This window comes from Argiope bruennichi, chromosome 5 (assembly GCF_947563725.1).
Source record: "Argiope bruennichi chromosome 5, qqArgBrue1.1, whole genome shotgun sequence".
Classification (NCBI taxonomy): Eukaryota; Metazoa; Arthropoda; class Arachnida; order Araneae; family Araneidae; genus Argiope; species Argiope bruennichi.
In genome coordinates, this window is record NC_079155.1 from 101,064,092 (window position 1) to 101,084,095 (window position 20,004).

At 27.1% G+C, this 20,004-nt stretch overlaps 1 protein-coding gene across 1 annotated transcript; it reads left to right on the forward strand.

Moving 5' to 3' along the window:
- Positions 1–536: 536 nt before the first annotated feature.
- Positions 537–6,810, forward strand: LOC129969070 (tRNA (adenine(58)-N(1))-methyltransferase catalytic subunit TRMT61A-like). The gene is made up of 4 exons (XM_056083479.1): positions 537–1,085; positions 3,656–3,922; positions 6,041–6,195; positions 6,507–6,810. The coding sequence occupies exons 1-4, from the start codon at positions 761–763 to the stop codon at positions 6,729–6,731; spliced, it is 972 nt and encodes a 323-aa protein (XP_055939454.1). The 5' UTR covers positions 537–760; the 3' UTR covers positions 6,732–6,810.
- The last annotated feature ends 13,194 nt before the right edge of the window (positions 6,811–20,004 follow it).

Below are 20,004 nucleotides of genomic sequence, written 5' to 3' on the forward strand. Positions count from 1 at the left end.
ATGCTACACGGGCAATTGCTTTCGTCTTGTGGTCTTGTTACTCTGCTGCAAACCACAAGGTCCCAGGTTGTATCCTCGCTCAATTCAATCCGCCACAATACCATAGACAAGTTCTATGCACTGTGCTTCAGTACTACTACTTTACTTCAGAAGTGAAGAACCGTGCTTCCAAAGAAGTTTTTACCAAGGACCCCTATTTATATATATATATATATATATATATATATATATATATATATATATATATATATATATATATATCATCATCGATCAAACATTCGATCATCGGTCATTTATCGATCAAACATTTTCATTGGAAGCTAAACGTACTCCCTTTGAATGACTGTGTATATAAAATAAAAGCGAAATATACCATTTTTTTCTAATTTCTATTTAAAATTTTTAAAAATTCTTCTGTAGATAACTTTTATTTCAGAAATATATGTTTGGTTATTAATTTAAGAAATTATAATTAGAAGTTAAAAAAAATGTATGTAACTGAATATTGTATTTGGCCACAGTTGAATTATCCAATGAAACGTTTTATTTACTTGTGCACCATACACCGGACCCTATTACACGTGCTGAATATTATTAGCGGTTTGTATGTAATAGACATCAACAGAAGCCTCAAAAGATATCTTATCCATGCATTTAGAAAAATTAAAGAGAAAAAAAAGTTTAAAATATTGTGCAAAATCTATAAATTAATTGCATAATTTCGAAACATATATTAGGATTATTTACGATAATCTCAAAAATGAATATGCTAAAATATAAAGATTTTATTGAAGAAGGTGATTTAGTAATTGTGTATTTAGATGTACGCCATTTATATCCAGTGACTATTAAAAAAGATGAAGTGTTTCAAAGCAAATATGGTGCCCTTAAACATAATGACTGTATTGGCAAAAAGTTCGGAAGTGTGATATCTTGCACACGTGGATGGGTTTATGTACTCTTTCCAACACCGGAGTTATGGACTGTGACGTTACCTCACCGAACACAAATTTTATATGCTGCGGACATTAGTTTAATTATTGTTGAGTTAGATCTAAAACCAGGATCTGTTGTATGCGAAGCAGGTAAACTCTTCAAAATCCAAATAGTAACAAGAAATTTAATAAAATTTTACTTAGATTTGTCATCACCATACAATTTGTTTAATACATACTACAATGAAATCTACAAATACAAGTTTAAAATTTTTTACAAAGATTTTTATTTAAATAGTACAATATTATTTGAAATGCCATTTAAGAATTATTATTGATACAAAATTACATTCATTGATGACATATTTTCATCCCTGAAACTTCAATGAAGTGTGGAGAATTGCTTTTTTTATGTGTAAAACTCAATATTTTAGCTTAAGATATTTGAATAACAATTTGAAAATTATCTTAAGCAAATATGTTTATTTCTTAGTAAATCGATCTCGTATTAGATGATTAAATAATTCTCTAAAGCAAATATTATCTCTTTATGTTTCTAAAAAATGCATTACAAATTTAATCATTTTCTTAAGTTGAAATATGTTTGTAAAAGTCCATTTTGGATTAAAATGTTTTGAAATAGCAATTTTATTGATTATTTTAAATATAAGTTTTCGTAACACCTTTTCAAAAATGTACAGTATATGAATTATTAGTTGCTTGATTTAGACTGAATTTCAATAGTAATATTTTGTTAATTTATTTTATATCCTTCATAGTTATTAACAGATAAAGTTTTCCATTTCTCTCTTTATAATCCAAATAAATTTTAAAGATTATATTGCTGACTAACTGCATTCAATAACCAGCTAGTTTGTTTAATTTATTAGTGATAATGATTCATCTATATCAATGAAAGTTCAAATTTGCAAGTTATAAAAACTTGTAATTTAGTATTCTATATTAATGATTTGTATTTAAAACTTTTTGATGAAATAATTTCTGTTTGAGGTTTCTTAGCTTAATTAAATGTTACTTTTAAAGGATTATATATAAAACCTTAGCCTCATAATAAAAAAAAAAAAATGATTTGTACAAACCAAGTAATGTCTAATTTTTTATTTATTTTTTGATAAAGTTATTAGTTTTCAAATTGAAGGTGAAGTTCAGATGCATACAGAATCAGATAATAAAAGTATGTAATCTTTAGTTGCTGAGTTCAAAGTCATTAGGTAAATTAAATCTAATGTTGACAAACTCTTGAATGCGGTTATTTGCTGCCTCTTCTCAAATATTGGTTGAACCTTCTGTCTTATTATTGAGACAGTTTCAAGTAAATATGGTTTAAAATTAGAGGCATTTTTTGAAATTAAACAATTATGAGTATATAATATTTTTAGATATGAATCTTTATGGATTGAATCAATATTAAAGAACATTTAAAAGATAATTATATGCAATTAGAAATCATTAATCTCGGCAAAAACCATTTAAATACTTCTTAAATTATTGTTCCATTTGATATGTAGTATTCTAATTGTAGTTTGAATTAAAGCTGAAGATTTGATAAAATCTTGCCAAAAACAAAATTTTATGCTGATATTAATAAATTAGTTTCCCCCATTAAAATTCATGAAAATTGTTTTACATATAAAATTATAAAATGCATAAAAATATTTGAAATTAAAAAAAATCAGTTTGTGTAATATAATTTAATAAAACTTTGAAAAGCTTCGTCTTCTAAAAAAAAAGAAAAAGGAACATTTGAGTAGTGAGCTACATAATTTTCCCTCCTTGAACCTTACAACCAATAAATAGTATGTAACCCATCTGTAACCTCTCCATTTTTTTTTCTCCCCCCCCCCTTCTGATCAGGAGGCATATGATATAGTTTCCATGAGTGACCTTGACCATAGATAGTGATAATTAAAAAAAATTAGGTTAAACATTGTGCTATACTGAAACTAATGACGTTGGAAAAATACATTTGTATTTTAAAATGATATAAAATTCATTTTTTTACTCTGACTCTTTTAGAATTTATTGCTCATAAATGTTGAAATGTGTTTTAATTTTTAAATACTGAAAATTGTTAAAAAAAATGTTTCTGAGGTATATACCTTTATTATCAAAAGTATAGTTATGCTAAATTTGGTAGCTTTAGATTCAACATTCTGTTCTGTAGATCATTGAGATTCAGACTTCTGTCTTCATTAATATTAGAGATTATTGATTTATTTTGAAGGCAAGGCTTCTGATTAGGCTATTATTATATTGAAGTCTGTCGATGTTAGTATTGTAATGAAACTGCCAAGAAAATGGATTTTTTTACTGAAATTTTAAATATTTTTTGACATAGAAATTAGTGCCTGCTGTAAAATCTATTGGGAATAACATTTTTGAGCAAGTAATGTGCTCATATTTTAACTCATGTACATTACTTAATTCATGAATACATTTTCAAATTAAACTCTTAATAGACACTTAACAACTACAAGTAAAATGTAATTAAGTAGTATTTAATTTAAAACAAATATTTGGAAGGAAATGTATTAAACATTATCATTTGAGAATGAAACCATTTAATACATTAAAAAAATGAAGTATATAGGAACTATTAACAATTATTTTTTAAAGTCCTTTGGCATTTTATTATGGAAAGAATACATATTTATTATTTAACTTAAAATTTAGTTTTTAACATTATTTATTATTTATAGGAACTGGCAGTGGCTCTTTATCACATGCTTTAATAAGAGCTATTGCACCAAATGGCTTTCTATATACTTTTGATTTCCATGAGCAGAGAGTAGAAGTTGTACAGAATGAATTTAAAGCTCATGGATTGAGTTCTCATGTGAAAGTTCAAAAAAGAGACGTTTGTTCAGATGGATTTGGTGTTGATCAAGTTGCAGATGCTGTATTTCTTGACCTCCCAAATCCTTGGGATGCGATTCCTTTCACAGTAAAGGCATTTAAAGCAACTGGTAATTTTCAATGATTTAGAATTTAATATATATTATTTTTTTACTTCATATTAGTAGGAACTCTTCTCATCATCATATATATGTTGGTACCAAACTATTTAAAACATGCATTGCTAAATTGGTTATCATTAGAATTCACTAAATTTTGTTAATTTATTTTTGTTTGGGGCTCTTCTGATTAAAAAAAATTATTGTGTAATTAAATTTTACTATGTTTCAAAAATGTCATATTCTATTTAATTGAAAAGAATGTAAAATATAACCTTATTTTTATATTTTTACATTCTTTGTATAGTTTATAAAAATTAAATACTATATTTTAAAAAAAAGTAATTTAAAATTTATAGAATTTTGAAAATTTGTCTAATTATCATTTTATTAGTTTTCTTTAGCGCCCCCCCCCCCTCGCCCAATAATATTTATTTCGAAAAAAAAAATTATAACTTTAAATATTTTTCTTTATCAGGATTTCACTCTATATGGCATAACTACTGAAATGAATGCCTTGTATAAGTAATTTATAATTGTAATCAATAAGACCATTCATAATATTAATTATACTAAAAAATAAAGGAAGAATTTTTAGAACACTCAAATTACACCTTCATTCGGTTATAAAAAAATGTAAGAAATTTCTCAAAATTCCTCCTGCCTCCATCTTCCTTTTTTTGAGATCAATTTTTTTTAATTCAAACAAATGGCTTTTTTTTTTAAAGTTTACCAAATCTTACAAAGTAAATCTCATGCAAGCAAGCCCATTATATAAGAACGACCTTTCATTAATACAAAATGTAATATTGCTGTAATATGCTTATATGTTTGATTGATGAGATTGCACATCTGCATTTGTTTCTTGAAGAGCAAGCTCTTACACAATTGATCTATATCTTTGTTTTAAATTCTGATAAGTGTTTATTATTATTATTATTATTTTTGATTCCTTCTAGATGATTTCAAATGCTTTATCTGTATCAATTTGCAATATTCCACAAACTTCATTCCCCCCCCCCCCTTTAAAAATTTGTAAGCTTTCATCCTTTAGTTTAATTAGCTTTTTTTTTTTTTTTTTTTTTTTTTTTTTTGTCATGGTTTCAAAGTTATATTTTTAACGTTAAGATATGATAGTTTTCTTGTCTGAGCATGCTGACTTTATTATTGATTGTTTTACCCCAATAGAAATGCAATTTTCATCTCATATCATCTCACATTTCTTGCTTCAATAAAGTACAAAATTGTAATATTTTATGTGTATTTTCATAAAAATTAACCATTTCTCATAAAAGAATTTTCATTTCTTATAAATAAATTATAATGTTTATAAGAAACATTATAATGTTCAGATTTAATGTTTTCTGGTTATCAATGTTTTCTAGTTTGATTATATTTTTGATCATCACTAATATTGAGTAAAATATATATTTTAATACTAATCTCAGAAAGTCCTCTTTCGGAAATTGCAAGAATTTATAGTTATAAAGATACAGCTGGATTAAATATAATTAGAATGATATTTTTTTTAAATTAAAGTATTAAAAATGATTTTTATATTGTTAATATAAATCTTAATACTAAAAAAGTTTTAAATTCTGTTTTATTTTATTTTTCAAATATCATGATACAAAAAAATGTATTACCTAAAGGTTTTATTTTCCTTTGGTAGTAAGATTTCATTGTTTCCTTTTCCTTTGCTGAGTTCTTTTTTATTTTTGATTTTATATATATAAATGTGAGGATTAAAAATAATAATTTTGATGACTTCAGCCACATCTAAAATTTATTTACTATTTGATTAGCATTTTAAAAGCTCAGAAATATATATGATTTATAAAACAGGAAATAAAATTGTGTTATAACATAAGTGTACTTTGAAAATTAAATTAGAATTTACTAAATAGCTTTGATATTTATAATCAAGCCTCATGTGGTGATTGTTTTAAATGTGGCGAATAATTTATGCTTTTTTATTTAAACTACATGTTTACAACTCCACTTAGCTATTTATAAAGTATACATTGAAAACATTATCTCTTTTTCTTAAATATTTTTTTTTTATAAAAAATTTGTTTATATTCATTATACTTTTAACCAGACATTTCTATGAATATTTGCTTATTTTAGGTGGAAGAATATGTACCTTCTCTCCATGTATTGAACAAGTGCAACGCTCTTGTCTAGCATTACAAGAATATGGATTTCGAGATATAGTGACTGTTGAATGTTTACAAAGGGTATATGATGTGAAAAGAATTACTCAAACAATTGTGACTTTTGATGTAAGTATTAATCTTGAATTATATTTCAATTTTCTGATTGTGAAGTTATTGTTAAATAATTGTTTTTAATCTTCAATAGCTATTTGTCTATTGAAGGTTTAAAATGTTTAACTCTAGATTTTTAGATTTCCTTTCATATAAGTATTCACAGTAGAAACTTTTTACGATCGATTTTTATTTTTAAGATAAATGATAGAAATTGGAATTTAAAAGAATGATTATTAATTATGAATTAAAGATGAGCTTCACATTTTGTTCTTTTTTTGAAAAGCAATGTTTAATAAAATGTTTATTTGTCTATTTTATTTTAGAATATGAAATGTGATGACAGTTCATCATTAGATAAATCAATGGAAGACGATTTTGATGATTCTGAACACCAGCAATCATCAAGTAAAAATGGTTCTGCTTGTTCTGCTTCTAATACATCAAAAGAATGTGAAACAGTGACTCATTGGGCAGCAGTACCACCACTTCAAACACCTGGCCATACTGGATATCTTACATATGCAACATTTATGCCATTGAATTCTTGATAAAGAATGTTAAAATGCTATATATGTTTTTTTTTTTAAGTTGAAATTTTCTCCATATTTTTTGTATGATATAAGAATATAATAAATGATATTTATGTTTTTAGAACAATGAAAATTTTCTCTGTATTTAATATAAGATGTAATTGGTATTGTAATTTATTGTATAGAATGCAGACATTCCAAAAAAATGCATTCAAAATTCTAATTTGTTGCCTTAGATTATTTTTAATTAGTGAATGACGATGGAAAAGTTAAACTCTAATTTTATGATCAGATTAGTTATTTTAATAAAATTTCAAAGGATTCCAATCCGTCTATATCCGTTTTATAATATTGTATGCAAGAATGTGCTTATAAGTTGAATACAAAATCATATGAGAAAAGTATCAAATTGGTGTTGGGACTTTTCATAATACTAAAGGAAGGAATGCCCATAATTAGGACTGCAATAAATAAATGTCTTTCTCTGCATTTTAATGAATCTCGTGAAGCTGAGTTAGGAAGGACAATCAAATTAAGGAGATTAAAGTTATAACAATTTTATTCAGAAAAGTTTGGCCAGAAAGGTATTGCAAATGTTCACCTAAATTTAGAATTTATGCATATATATTTTGTTGAGAATTACTATCATAATTAGTTTAATCAAATTGCTTTTTTGAAACTTAAATGTAAAAGTCTTTATTATTATTATTTTAATTATAAAAAAACTTTGCTATGTTATCTCAGCATAAAGAAAGAAGGAAAAAAGATTGACCTCTCCCAAAGTAAGAATGAAGAATATTTAATTAAACATTAATTATATAAAAATGTGCAAAATTTGAATTTTTATGTGAATTATTTTGAACTTTTCAAAAATAATAATAATATAACAATAAAAGTTGTTTTTATTATTATTTTTGCATTAAAAAGTCTGAGGAAACTGCTTTCATGAGATTTCAATTTCCTGCTTACTAATCCAGATGTTTTAGAAGTCCGTGTTTAAGTGGCATAGATATCATCGCAAATCTTATTTTGATTGAAAATTACTAAATCATATTTAATGACTCATAATGCTCTCTTAATTCAAATATGAATCAGAATTCAAATGTCATCTAACTTAAAAATAAGTTTTCTTAAAAGTTTAAAATACCTATTATAAGTTAAAATGTTGAGGAGAGGAATTCATGCAGTGAAATTTCAAAGCCAGCATTGTCCATCAAAATACTGACTTTGCAGAGAAAAAAAAAGTTGTGTGGGGTAGGAAGGGAACCAAAACATATAAACACTTTTTAATCCTTTCATTCCAAAGATTGTTTCAAATCAATAACCTCAGAATACTGAAATTCCTTTTCCACCTACTCCCCTAAAGAGAATTTACTTACTCTTCAAAAATCAAAATGACAAATCATGCCCTTAAGAGGTTGGTATAAAAAAGAAGATCCGTATTAGCTGATAACTATTAAGCATATATATAAATATATACTCTGACATTGTTTGAGTGTTCTCAGAAAATCTCTGTCCCTCAGACCCATCATATGAACAAGTGTCTCTAAGAAACAAAGCACATGCCTCAGGCATTCAGTTCAGTTAATCACACGAAAAGAAGGAAGGAATTTCACAGCGATATCCAGGCGTCTCGGGTGCCCACCACAATTTCATTGAACAAGCATGTAGAGTGGTTTTCAGTATAGATAAAGGTAAACTGAAGCAATAAACTATCTCTAATTTAAAATGAAACACAGTGCTGCCAATGAGAAACTATTTTGTGAAAGTGAATAAATTGCATGAATAATTTTCTTTGCTAGAATCAACTTTTAGACTGAAATAATATAGATATGAGCATAAAAAGTAGTTATATAATATCAAAGAAATGTGAATGATTATACAATCATAAGCAGCTCATGTTCGGCAATGATTTAATATATGCATTTATTTCCTAGTACTTATTATCTGAAAACAATGTTTAACCATCTTTTTTTTTTTTTTTTTTGCTAATGTTTTAAATTTAACACTAGTAATTTGTGGCAGATTGTGATAAGCTAGGATAGAACCTGGGACCTTGTTCACAGCCCAGTGACATGACCACAATACAAAAGCAATTGCTCGTGTAGCGTAGCTGTTAACTGGCTTATAAGCTTTCGCCACAAATTAATAAAGATCGTTTTTGAAATGGTGTGGTAAAAGAAATGTCTTAAAGCTCTATTTTTCCCAAAGTGTCATTTTCTGTGCACAAACTACATACAGGGTGTCCTGAAATACACTGACGATTTTCAAAAAGAAATAACGGGAAACGGTTAAGGTTTAAAAAAAAAAATAATTCTTGCAGGAATTTCATGTGACAGGACATAAATTTTTCCTCCTACAATTGTTTGGTTTTAGTTCACTAAGGAAGGCCATTTTATCATTCTTCCCGTATGCAAAATATTAAAATTCACCGCCTAAGAGGTTACTGTTTCGACTTTAAAATCAGCGTTCAGTGACTGGACAAGCATTAGAGAGCTGAACAGCAGATTCTATAGAAAAGTTTTAAAAATGACGCATTCGTTGGAGGAAAGGATTTTTCTTGGAATTCCAACGATTGTTGGAGAGTTTTACTGCAATAAGAAGAAACTCTCAGAGAAATTCCAAGTTGCTGAACACGCTTTTTGAAGTCGGAAAAGTAGTCCGTTTCTGAGGCTGCAAATTTCGATGTTTTGCATGCAGGAAGTATGATTTTTTAAAGGCGCCATCTGTCGACAACTTTTAGAACTAAAACCAAAAACTATTGGAGGAAAAAATTATTTCCTGCCATATGAATTTGTTACAAGAATTATTTTTTTAATCTTAACCGTTTTCCTGTTATGCATTTTTAAAATTCGTCAGTCTATTTCAGGACACCCTGTATAAACAATCTGGGTGTGTATATATATATATATTACAAACAAAATACATTACTCCGCATCACTAAGTGATGCACAGTAATGTATGTGTGTTTTCGACTGAATTATAACCCTCTTTTATGCCGTATAGATATCTTCCCCCCACCCTGGAATATACGACTTCTGAGATGTTTTTAATAAATAATAAGTAATAAATTTCCTATTGAATTCCTATTTATTTTCAAGCTATTTTTTAATTTCTTTATTTTCTTCATCTTTTAAAAAAAATCTTGTAAATAAGATCTGTATTTATATATGAGATTTTTGTTGTCTTAAACAATTGTTTGGGCGAAAGATATTTATTTAAAAGGATAGAAAAGTTTAAACTCTGAATACTTTGTATTTGGCCAGGATTTTCATTTACGTTTTAGGGACATTGAGATTCGATGGGATATGTGTTCCATGTTCGATTCCATCAACAGAATTGCCACAGCACTGGGAAAATATAGGAAACTTAAAAATCGTCTAAAAATAGATAATTTTCAAATTCCCCATCAAAATCTCTCGACTACTCTCCTTTTTTTCTCTTCAGATCAGTTCAATTTTGACTTGAGAGGCAGATGTTCTTTTTCCATGAGATTCCCGGATAGCAGCCAATGAGCATGGCGGCAGTGATGTAACCACGTGAAATAACAGAATAAATTTCTTTGACGGGAATAGTAACATTCAATCTGCGGAAGCATCGCAATGGTGTATAGTCGCTTACATGTGAATTTATTGAATGGTTTATTTATTATTTGAGAAATTGTGAGCTAATTGGGAATAGATTAGGGATTTTTTTTAAACAACGTGCTACTCAAAATCCATATTTAACACGGATTAGACGGATAAAAATATCCATCCTAGCTTTGGTCAACGGGTTAGAGAAGTTCCACAAAATCCGTTTGCTGCGTACAACTAGTTTTGAAAGAAGATAATAAACTTAAGTAATTTGGTAAAATAGACCCTTGATAATCATGCCAAAAGAAGAAAATACACCAAATTATTTGCCAGTTTCAAAATGTCATCATTGATATTGGGCATTCTATCTAAAAGGAATATTAGAGAATATGACACATCAAGTCCGAGAACGTCAAATTTGATGTTGAAAATAAGCCAATTTCGAACTTATTAGTTCAAGAACAATTATTTAAAGGTGAACCTTTATGGGCATTAAAACTTGTTGCATCACATTCATACTTTTAATTCGTCCGTTCAATGATATATTGGAAATATGTTCACATATGGTCACTAATAATCAAAAAATGTACATTAGGTCGTACAAAAGTACTGTACATTATTTGTTACAGATTAGTCTCATTTTTTTTCAAAGCTCCATTTTTTCAATAATCTTTTAAGAAATCTTTAAACAATAAAAACAGTTGTAATATATTTTTATGAAGTTTTGAACCGCATTTCACAAAAATGCCAAATCTGGATCTTAATGTAAGATATTTGCATAAAACAGCCCGTAGATTTTCCGCAAGATATTGGAGTTCAGTATTTTTACACCATAACGCTGCTTAAAAACTGTTTGAGAATTTTAAAGAATTTAATCAAGTTTGGATATACAGTTACTTTTACTAATTAGTATAGATTGATTAAATGTAAATTTAAAAAAAAACTTTAAAACATATTTAAAAAAAAACTTTCTTTCGAAAATGACTATAAAATTTTAGATCTAGGTACTTGAGGATTATACTTAATCCATGGGACATTTTAGTAGGGGTTTAAATCTACTGGATAGGACTATCTTAACATTAAAACGACTCGTTTGATATGTCTTTATAGCATCTATTACTTTTTAATTTTAGCATTTTCTCTCAGATTAATAGCATTTTGTTTAAACACGGATAACCGATGTCTAAAATTCCCCTCTCCCTCCTTTATCCAATCTGATATCTAAGAGCAAAGTACAGGCCTGTTTTGGATAGTGAATCCAACAACTTAAAGTGATGTTAATTATTTCTATTCATTTTGATAATTTTCATAACAATTAATCTGGGTTGTACATTTTTATCATTAAAAAGACAATTTTTTAAAAAATTTAAGATGTTATAAATATAGAACTTCTATTATAATATTTTAAAAATTATATCGGAAAAGTCCTAAAATTTTAATTAAATTTTAAATATTTAACATTTTCTCGAATGTATCTAGTTATGTTTCTTGATGATATTTGTAAGAATTGCAGCATTCAAAGCCCATTGATCATGTTTTTCGATCCATTGACCACAATAAAATAAATGATATTGAAAATCATTCAGATGATTTAAAATTAAAACTTATCTAATATTATTTTAATTCTATCTGGCATTTTTTAAAGGTTTCGGTGAAGTTTTAAAAATTTATTGTGTCTGCAATAAAGCTTCTTAACATCATGTGCTGACATTACTGGACAAGGTTTGGCAATTGTGTGACATTCTATAATCCTTTTTTTCTTTCCAGTTCAATTTTCTTGTATTCAGCATCTTCATCCCGTCCCGCCTCCTCGTCATCTTTGTCCTTTCCCAGCACATTCTCTATTATTTTGTTGTGATCAACAGTGCTGGATTATAATAGACAAAGTTGGCAACTATTGACCCCGCGACTTTGAAGGGCTACGCTGCTTCAATTTGTTTTTAATTGGGAATAGAGTAATCTCCTTTTATAGTTTTATTTGATTTGCAACAGTCATGCACTAGCACTTATTCAAATTAAATTAAAGAAAGGCTTACATTTCACAACGTTATTCTTATAGATTTTTTTTACATGCTTTTAAATTCACCTGCAGATTAATCTAACCTAGTCTTTTCAGCCATTACTGACTGACTCTCATGTTTATAGCTCTGACAAATTTTGCATTAAAGTAGTTGGATTACATTTTTAAAAATCTTGCATTTTTAGATAATTTTTTAATTAATTTTTTTTCTACGTGTGTTACAGAATCCAGTTATGTTGAAGGTGATCGCAATTAAATGTTTTGTTTTCGCAATTAGCTACAATATTTATTGCTCAAAAATTACTTGTATACAGATTGAAATAAAATCAATTTTTGGAAATTTGAGTGAAGAGGGCCCGAAACATGTATTGCCTAAGGGCATATGGAAGACTGAATTCAGGCCCTGCCTATCAAGAAAGAGTGATGGAAACTGAATTGTCAACGTTCATTTAAGCCTCTTCTCTTTTTTTTTTGTAATGCATGTTCTCAGTAAATTGCGATAGATTGCTAAGCAATAAGTTAAAACGCTCTAATAAATGCTACTAAATTTCACACATATTTGTTTCTTGAATTGTAGGTGCTTACAAAGGATGGGGTTTTAAAAATGTTAATTAAAATTTTAACTTGTCCTTTAGCAGTTTTAAAGCATATAATCGTATAAAAACTATTTTTAAATCATTTTAAAGTTCAAAAAATTAGATTTTCAATGCATTTTATTTTAATACAATTCTTTTTAGTTTTAATATATTTAAAAAATAGTTGTTAGTTTCATTAGTTAGCATTTAATTATATATATATATATATATATATATGAAAATTTCGGAAATAAATTTATATTTTTGAAAGTGTCAGTTTTTTGGTATTATCGGCTGTCGACTGAATTTAATGTAAAGGAAAGAATCTATTTCCAACATTTTATGCTTACACTCTGTATGGTTAGTAAGAATTCAGAATTCAGTATTTTTTTAAAACAAAATGCACTTGCAATATTGATGGCGCATGTATGAAAACGTGTTTTATGCATATGTGAGTAATATTACCTGTGAACAAAAACTGAAAATTTGGGGAAGTATTTTAAATTATCAATAAAATCCATAATTTTGACACTCTAATAAGGCGAAAGACTATCGAAAATTGATCGTCTTGAAGAATCCAGTTTCATAATCATCTTTGCCCCACTTAATTCAAGCCTATTCAAAACATACGTAATGATTGTAATGCGAGGCGCTAAAATCGATGAAAGGCAGAAAATCGATAGACATAAAGCCATCAATTTACAAGTTCTGTAGATTTTAATAGAAGAAAAGCAAATGGAAGCTAAACAGATTTTTTTGAAAAATCTTGGCAAATATGCATGATGTAATTGGTTTTGGTCCAAGTTGTCACCTGATTTTCTATAAATGCTGAGCTGAAAAAAAAAAATCTATTTTATAAAAATCGCCTGAAAAATGATGTAAATAAGAACTTTATGTGATATAAAAAATTAGTCATGGTATTTATAATTGTATAGGAGTATAAAATTTATTTATAAATTGCTGATGTATGTAGATGTCTGTCTCAAAGATTTGGTCGAAAATATAGCGAATGGTATTTGTTATAAAATTAATCAAAATAATCATTAGGTTCAATAACAAATAATAGCAGTAATAATTATTTATTCCAAAATTTGAATATAATGTATTATGCTTATCTATTCTCTTTATGAAATATAATTTAAAAATTTGAATTTCTTAATTTATATTCTTATATCCATGTAACTGAAACGAAGTAGACAAAAATTGAAAAAAAAAAGTATAAGGAGATCTTAAAAAAATTTAAAATGCAATAAAAAAACATAGTAAACTTTATTCAAAAAACCAACGTATAATAAAACGCAAAAAAAAAATTCAGTTTAAGTATTTGAGATTAAAATGAAAATTATCTGAAAATGGATAAATTCATCAAAAACATAATGCGCGTGCAGGAGAAACAGGAGAGGTACAATTGCAAGAATTAAAGTAATGCTATAAATTTTTAAGATAAAAGAAAGACTGAAGTTTATTCAACGAAATAAATTAAATCTTATTTAAATAGCTCTCTTTCCCAAAGTGTTGGTTCTTTTAAACTTAGTTTATTAAAGGATTAATGCAATTATGGATAACAAAAATTTATGCGTTCAGTATTTTAAAAGATAATCTATATCAAAATGTTTAACATTATCTAAAAGAAAATATATATATTATATATGAGAACCGTCTAATATAATAATGAACATAAATATTTATCCTCTTCTAATTTATGATGATCGTTGAAACCCACGTTCACCTTCAGATGAAAGATGATTGCAAGTAAAACTTTAACCCTTTGACTACTAAGGGACATATACATCTCACTAGCCTTTTAAAATTAGTTAAAATAATTCTGAGTAAAAGTAGTTTTTTTGGTGGGTTGTGTTTGATCATTATATCTCAGTCACAGAACCTTAGGAGCATTTGAAAAAAAAAAAAAAATAGAACAGATTTATTTAATATCTTCGTCACAGAGAAAAAAGATTTCTAATAAAAAAATCTGCAGTCAAAGGGTTAATATATTGTCTATTAAATACGTCGTGTTATCGGTCTATTTAGCGGATTTAAAAAATTTTTGCAAATTATAGATATACTCATTTTCTTTACTTTTTTGATTTTAACATTTTATTATTTCATTTATATTTGTTTAAAAAAATTTTGCTATATAATATACCTCCATTATTTTTATGAAAATTATATTTAAAAATTTGAGAAAAACGTCAAATTATTTTTATTAAACGTTTATTTCATAATTTTGTATTAATATTACATTCTTTCTGTGAACGTAAAGATTTTGTTTCGTTAAAAGTTAATAAAGCTATTCTATTACTCACAGATCTATTTTAGAAATTCCTATTATTCTTTAAAAAATTTATTCGAAATTCATTAAAAAAAAAATATTTTTTCGACTAGTTTTACGATACAAAAACAATCCAGAAAAAAATGTAACATGTATAATGGAACAAAAAAATATAACAGTTTATTATCTATCATTATCTAGAAATCTATATCTTCGGCTTATTTTCATGTATATCATTTTTATGATGTGATAGTAAATACTCACGAGTTGCAAAAAAAAAAAAAAAAAATAATAAAAAAAAATGTCTCAATTGATTATTTGGGAAGTGTATCGAAATCTACTTAATGCTCAATGAAATTCCTAATAAATGAACAAATATATAAGTACCAATTAATCGACAGCATCTGATGCATTAAAATATAAAGATCGTCTGATGGAAAGAAGATTTGAATCCCTCTGGTTTATACAAATACTCGTAACGAGCACTATATCCTTTCGGTTCAATAAATTCATTAAAAAACTAAAAGTGATTTGAACCTCTTTTCCAAAATATTGCAACAATGTTTTATGATTGATTCGTCAGTCTTTATATTATTTTTTTAAAAAAAAAATTACTCTTAATTTATGGCAACGTTAACATGGCCCAAAAATGTATTATATTATTGCAACGTTGAATTCAAACGCAGTTGCTAAAAAAATGAAAAGTATTGCTGTAAAATATACTTAAAAATGTTTTTCAAAATTTATTAAAATTAGAAAACAAAAGTCTACATAAATAAAAGTAATATTACTAAATAGCTATTTCTTTCAATTTTAATGTGATGTAAAAATTTTTCATGTGCAGTGGTATGGTTCCAGGCTATTGAGGAAAAACGCTAAAGTGTCGATTTATTTTTAATTTAAAATCTAATCAAAATTTTTTTTTTCAAAAAAAAAAACTTTTTTAGAGAGCATCTATTATCCAAGAAGTAACTGCCTGAAAAAATTGTTGGTTTTAGTTCTAATAATTTGCCTTATGAAGAATTCGGCATGATCTTTTAATAAAATTGCAATTTACATAGAGTAGGTCAATATTTAAACATTATCATGTGTACATTTATAAAATAATTGTTTTTCAATTCAAAATTGCAAATATATATTTCTTATTCCTTTTAGTTTGTATGCTGTCTATTATAACAGAAGGACCAGTAACTAAATAGTTCACTTGCATTATTTGATGTAAGTGAAAACCATTTTCAAATATATAAATTTTCATTTTCCCCATACTGAAATTAAGTATTTATGTTAAACTTTACTGTAAGGTTGACAAAATATTAATAACATCAAAAATGTGGTATTAATTTGAAAAATAAAACCTTTTTTTTCTGATAGTAGATGAAATAATTTCATAGAATATTCTTTAGGTAACCATTCCATTTGTGTAGTTATTGTTGTTGGTTACTTCTCGGAAAATCCATTAAAATTAATCATAATTCCATTCGTTTTTGAAATAGGATGAAAAAAGATGAAATTGAATTTATGAAAAGGTATTCTGAAATATTTGTTAATCATTTAGGAAAATATTTCATAATGAAAAAGACCCTTATAAATTTGTCCGCCTACTTTTATAACTAATGCTGTAACTTTAACTGTATCAATGACATTGTTATTTTAATGCTCAGAGAACAACAATAAATGATTAATCAAAAATGCTTGAAAAATTGAAAAAGTAAAGCGTTTTGAAATTAAAAAAAATGAGTTCGGAGAAATTGCTGGAATTCGCAGAAATTCTAATCCCCCCCCCAAATGGGAAATTAAAATCGATTGAATTTTAAATATAATTTTTATTTATCCAAGAAACTTTCTCCAAACGTAAAATGAGCACGATCAAATACCGAAAAAAAAATTCAGTTGAAATTAAGTAAAAATTATTTAATAGCTTGAAATTTTTTTTAAACTTATAATTCACGACTTGCGCGAGAAATAAAAACTTTACAGTGATTGTGGAATGAAATAGAATTGCAAATCAAATAAAAAATAAATTTTCTGATTCAGTAGCTTTTCCGAGTTGAGTACTATATCAATTACATTTCAAAATGCTTTTTCCTGAAAAAGTAAAATATATTCAGAATTTCACGGCTGTGTATTTCTTCCTCTTTACGAAGAAACATCCAAACAAAAAGAAATCATTTGCATTTATTAGTATTACTATCATAATATTTCAGTTTCACCTCACTTTATTTTGATTGAAATCAAGAAAGGTTTATGGTTAAATTAATTTAAAAATTCAATTAATTTTTCAATTATTCGAAATGATATATCAGAAATTTAAAGACCTGAAGCAGAGAGGGAAGAGCTAACGTATTTTCTCGGAAACATATGCTGTAATTTTTCTTATGTGATCCCTATTTTTTAGGAATAAGGACGGCAGATTTTATAAATAAAATATTCTTGTTTTACAAATGAATTGCTTGCGTATTAGACAGAATACACGTTATTTTGTCATAATCGGTACTTTTTTAATTTCCTAGAATTCAAATATTTCCATTTTTATGAGGTTTTTAATATTATACTGATTGAATCTTATTAATCTTTAAACTAATTCTTAATTAAAAATAAATATATTTTAAAGAAAATAAAAAAATATTCTTTTTGAATAGCCTCAAAAATTCCTCCTTCCAGGGACTCCTTCAACAGCAGCTCACTTTCTTCAGTTTTCAACTTTATAATATATATATATATATATATATATATATATATATATATATATATATATATATATATATATATATATATAGAGTTAGTTAGTTCGGTTAGTTCAATCCCTGGAAAGACCGTTTTACTATCAGCTCTGTAGGATGTTGAACGTGGAGATCTTTTGGCGTCTTGGCGACGAATTTGGAAACAAGATAATACTGGAATCTTCCAGAATTCTGATGATAGAGTCAATAAGAACCGAGATATGCCTGATTGTTCTAGAACCTTCTCTGCCTCGGCAGTCTCAAGCCGAAGTGAGTCGTGTATTGAGTAGTGGAAAGAGACGGCGGAATAGTTGGATTAGTCCGCAAGTGTTGTGTGGAGATCAAGTGTTTGCAGAATTGAGGTGTGTGTCGAGTCCTGGTGTTTATTGCAGAAGCAGCATCGAGTTCGTGTGTGGAGTAGCCAGTCATGTAGTAGTGAGTCAGCAGTTGGATACAGCTAAAGCGAGGAGACAGCGGCGAATTGCATGCTTTTGAAGAGACCGTAGATTGTGGCTATGAAGATTCCCTCATCCTGTTGAATTCTGTCTGGTCGCTTTGTGTGCTTTGGTTGTTTAATACTACCGACTACTATTTTTGGGCTACTGTTTGCTGTAGAGAGAGAAAGAGAAAGTTTGCAATTTTCAATAAAAGAGAATTTCCCATTTCGGAAATGAAAACAACTATTAGATCCCGAAAGGCGAACAAAATCTGTGCGATTCGAAGCTTAAAATGGTTTTTATTTATTTATTTTGAGATTAAGCTTTTAAACGGGTTTTTTTGTTGTTGTTTTTTTAGTTTAACGGCTGAAGAGACAATTAATTCGAAAAATACTAATAGTTTGACTTTATTACATGCGTGTAAAATAAATTTAAACTACTCGCATTCTTAAAGTTAACTATTTTCTGACCACTTGAATTCCAACTTCACTTTAACTTCTGAGTTGCGAGACGTTCTGCTTTTCCTATGCTTCTCAGGTTTAATTTCTTTTGTTGTTTAACATTACGCTGCGACCTCAAATATAAATCGTACGGCTAAAGTAAATGCTTAGTTAAATTTTAACTTCACGCTTTAGAACTCCATGAATAATAATAAAAAAATATATTATATCTGTTTTTTGTACCTATCTACCTGTTTTGAACACGATAATTCAACAGTATATTGAGTAAGATATGTGAAATTTGGTATGTTGTACTAATACCGAATTTGTAGATTTCTATCAGAATTTGGACAAAGGAAAATCTATATTTCTATACACATGATAACATGATGACGCGGAAACTCAAAGTGCTACGTATATTGAATAACTTAATCATGAGAAATATAGATAGATGTTTATTAAATTTTAGACTGAATCCGTAAATAGGTTCAATATTTGTTTGTTTGTTTATCTGTATGTATGTGAATGCGATGGTTCAAAAACACAACAACTAAATAAATGAAATTTGGCATGCAGTTTTGTAACAGAAATTTAGATATATATGTATATTAAAATTTGAATTCAATCGGCCAGGTAATTTGATTGAATATAGGCTTCCAGAATTTAAATTCAGTTGTTTTCATTTTATTATGAAATACAAAATATTATATGTTGATTCACAGCATGTGGAAGTTGTGGGGTTCACAGTGCGGACTTGTCATGACCTTGAAAAGTTTGCTCTTCATTCTTCAATACATTCATGGTATGCAGATTTTTATAAGCAGAACCGAAAAGAATTTGCTATATTGTCTATACGAGAAAGTCGTGGGGAGAATACTTCCACTGTTTAGAGAAGTTTACAAAGAAATCCTCAGGTTTAAATTGCATTTTCGAAAAATAAATATAAAAAAGAATCTGTCATAACCTTCTTTGAATTCCATTCATCATGAATTAAATTTATATATTTGATTTTGAAATCCGACAAAATAATTAAATTAATTGCTTAAAATTTTGATTGACTTTCTATCACAAATGGGTTTTTTTTTGTTAGCTCTAAAATAAGCAGATTGATACTAATTAAACAATACATCACATCAGATATACAACTGATAATGCTAATGGAAACGTAAATAATCTTAGTAATATTATATTTTATTTGTGGCTTTTAATTCAAATACGATTCCAAGAAAGCATAAAGCATACGATTCCAAGA